Source organism: Marmota marmota, unplaced genomic scaffold (assembly GCF_001458135.2).
Source record: "Marmota marmota marmota unplaced genomic scaffold, marMar, whole genome shotgun sequence".
Lineage (NCBI taxonomy): Eukaryota > Metazoa > Chordata > Mammalia > Rodentia > Sciuridae > Marmota > Marmota marmota.
In genome coordinates this window covers 789476-792799 of record NW_026003318.1, presented here as the reverse complement: position 1 = coordinate 792799, position 3324 = coordinate 789476, and the positions used below count along the sequence as shown (strand labels likewise).

The 3324-nt window shown below is 52.9% G+C and overlaps 1 protein-coding gene across 1 annotated transcript in view; it reads left to right on the top strand.

Annotated features, from left to right (window-relative positions):
- The first annotated feature begins 1200 nt into the window (after positions 1 to 1200).
- Positions 1201 to 3324, top strand: part of LOC125614595 (olfactory receptor 2T27-like) — a 9140-nt gene continuing 7016 nt past the window's right edge. Inside the window, 2 exon segments of the mRNA XM_048797515.1 lie at positions 1201 to 1333; positions 2425 to 2479. Of these exon segments, the coding sequence (XP_048653472.1) occupies positions 1201 to 1333; positions 2425 to 2479 (188 nt within the window).

Genomic DNA, 3324 nt, shown 5'->3' with positions numbered 1-3324 from the left:
GCCAGTGAGTAGCTAGGACTGTCCAAAGACATGACTAAGAAGCTTCCTCCCGTGGATAAAGCTCAACGCCCGCGCCCCCCTCCTGCGCCCCCACCCTCCAGCCCCATCACCGCCTCCCTCCCCTGACCCGCCAGGCTGCCAGCCTGCTCTCCAGCTCAAGCCCTCCCCTTCTGGCCTGTTAGTCTGTAAACAAGTCTGGATGGTGCCTGGCAAAATGCCAGAGGGAGTGGTTTGTGAAGTAACACCAGCGAGCCATTAAGTGTGGAGATTCCTTATTGGTTGACTGATGTATCTAGTTTATGCTAATTAGATAAGCTGTGTGGAATGTATAAATACTGCTCCTGTCCTGCAATAAATGGCTCCTACTCCTGCTGTATCAACGTACACAAGTTGTTCGTCACCCCCCGGTTATTTTGCTGCAGCTGGACTGTGGCACTGGCCTCTGCCCCATTACTTTCCCTCCTCTGCCTTACATGGTCCCTTCCCAACACCCTGCCTTGAAGGGCTCCGTGCCCAGCTCTTCCTCTCTTGCTCCCAGACCACCCACTCGCCTCCCCCCTGTTCATCTGGCTCGCCTTTCCCATCACTCCCCCATCTATACCCCTTCTCCTCCTCCCAGCTCTCCCTACTAGGTCCCCATAATCCAGTCCCACCCACAATCCAGCCTCCCCAACCAGGCAGCATGGTTGACACACTCACCCAGGGGAGATGGTTTCCCCACTGTGGGTGCAGGTCACAGTCCCTGGGACTGTCTTCCCAACAGCCTGAGCAGGTGGACCCAGGGGTCACAGGAGGATGACAGCCCCACACTCAGCCTGGAATCCACCCTTCCTGGATACCACCTAAATCTTTTTTAGGAAATGATTGGCCAAGGTGAGATCCAGCTGTCAGTCTCTTACCTGGGCCTCCCCACTGGACCCCTTCCCTGATGATGTCCAAGGGCAGCTCTAGTACCCAGGTTCTGACCTGAGAAGCTGGGGCAGGTGAGTCCAGTGCCTGCCTGGGGCCCTGGGAGGAGGGATCTGGGGGCAGTGGGTGGAGTCAGGGGACTGGGTTGCCCAGGGGAGGTCCAGGGCTGGATACTGGAGCATTCCAACCAGTAGACAGCTGGGACATTGTTGCCAGGAGATGGCAGAAGACCTGGCACCGCCCCAGCCAGAGGGCACTTAGAGAGCCCCACAGCACCAGCATGGCCAGGCCATGGCTAGACACCAGAGGGAGAGGGCGATCCAGGACCAGGTTCATCAGAACCAGTTCCTGCGGGAACAGTACCTGCAAGAGCTGCGCATGCAGAAGCTGTACACGGAGTACCACGTGAATCCCCGGCGCAAAGGTGAGGACTGGGGGAACAGAGGTGGGACACTGAGGGGTGGGTTGTGGGCGCGCAGGCAGCAGGGAGAGGCCTGCCCTGATCTCTGGTGTTCAGAAAGGGTGGATTCCAGGGCTGCCCAGCCTCCTGAGACACATCAGATGCATTGAAATGCATCCACCTCATGATGAGATCAAACATACTGCATGTAAAAAGGAATGCTTTTACGGATTGAATTCAAGGGCACTCAGTAAAGCCCCAGCTCTTTTTATGTTCTGTTTGAGACCTGAGCCTCCCTAAGTTGCTGAGACTGGCTTTGAACTTTAATCCTCCTGCCTTAGCCTCCCAAGCTCTGGGGATTAAAGGCATGTGCCATGGCACCCAACTGGAAATGGCTTTTAATATTTTTGTTTTTGATTGAATTACATTTTTCAGGGCTTTTATATTTTGTTTTTGTTATATTTTGGTTTCATTTTCATACACTAAAGGGTTTTTTAGGATTTTAATATCATCATAGCCCTTTCTTTGGAAAGGTGAGGAGAGTGGGCTCTGGTCAGTGTTCCCTGTCATCCAGGTAAAAGCACCCTCCCCTCCACTCCTCTCACCCTGCACACTCCTGTGAGATCCATCTCATCCTGCAGCATCAGCAGCCTCTAAAGGACACTGGGCCTCAGATGAGCTCCAGATCTGCCATATGACCACCTCCCAGCTACCTTCCTTGGACTCACCATTAGGGACCTCAAACTGGCCCTCGGGAAAGCTAGGGGCTCTGAATCCCTTGCCCACCCTCTGCTTCTCCAGAAGAACCTGTGGCAGCACAAGGCAGCTGGGCCCTTCCTTCCCCAGGTGAGAAGCCTGAGTCAGCCCTGGCCTCCATCCATCAGTCCACACACCTGGCAGTCACAGAAGCAGAATGTCTGCTGCTTCACATTTCCCCTGACCCTTGTCTGTTCCTACCTCAGGGAAAGACTCCATGATACACTGGGGGTGTACCCACATCTCACTTAATTCCACCCTCTGGACAGTTACTGGACCTGCCCCTCTCCAGCCTCACCTCCTCCAAATTCCTTCCACAAATACAGTAGGGCCTGCCCCCCCCCCCTTACCATTGCTAGGCTCCCTCTCAAACTCCTCTTTACCTCTGAACAGCTCATTCCACAGCCCCTTATGGTACCTGCCCACCTGCTCCTCCTCCCTGAGCTACCCCCAACTCTCTACCTCCATAGCCAGCACCCCTGCAGCCTGGCCATCTGCAGGAGACTTAGTGACTTGATTTTGCTTAGAACTCTTCTGGCTGTCTTCTGTCCCCACCACTGATTTCAGCAGAAAAATTCACTTCTGTTTAGGTTGGTTCATTCCAACAAGCTAAATAATCCCTCAGGCCACATTCATTCTGGGAAAAGTGATTTCCTCCAGTTCTTTCCCTTGGGCACAGGATTTATGTGACCATTGTGGTGAAGTGAGAAAATACTGTAGCTTGCATTTCTGTTTACTTGTACTGTAAAGAAAAATATTATATTTTTTCTAATATGCAGATAATATTACATACAGATGACATACACATTTCATATCTTAGGGGTGCATGCTCAGAAGACTTTTTACTCCTGGGCATGGTGACATACACCTGTATCCTGGCAGCAGGGAGGCTGGGGCAGGGAGATTGCAAGTTTAAGGATGACCTCAACAGAGATCGCTCTCAAAATAAAAGAAAAGAGGGTTGGATTAGGGTTAGGGTTAGGGTTAGCTCACTGCAATAAATAAATGAGTGAATGAATAAACAAACATAAATCCTAGTAGCCTATGGCTTGTGGCCACTGCCCTGGACAGTGCCAGGCCAGACCCTAAGTCCTTGAGAGCGTGGGACCTTGTTCCCAGCACCCAGCCAGAACCCCCCAGGCCCAGGCACTATGTGGGTGCAGAATGAGAGCCTGGTCTAGGGTGAGTGGCGGGAGGCAGGGGTTGGGCTCTGACCTGCACTGTGTCCCTGCTCTTCTCCAGTTCACACAGTCACCAAG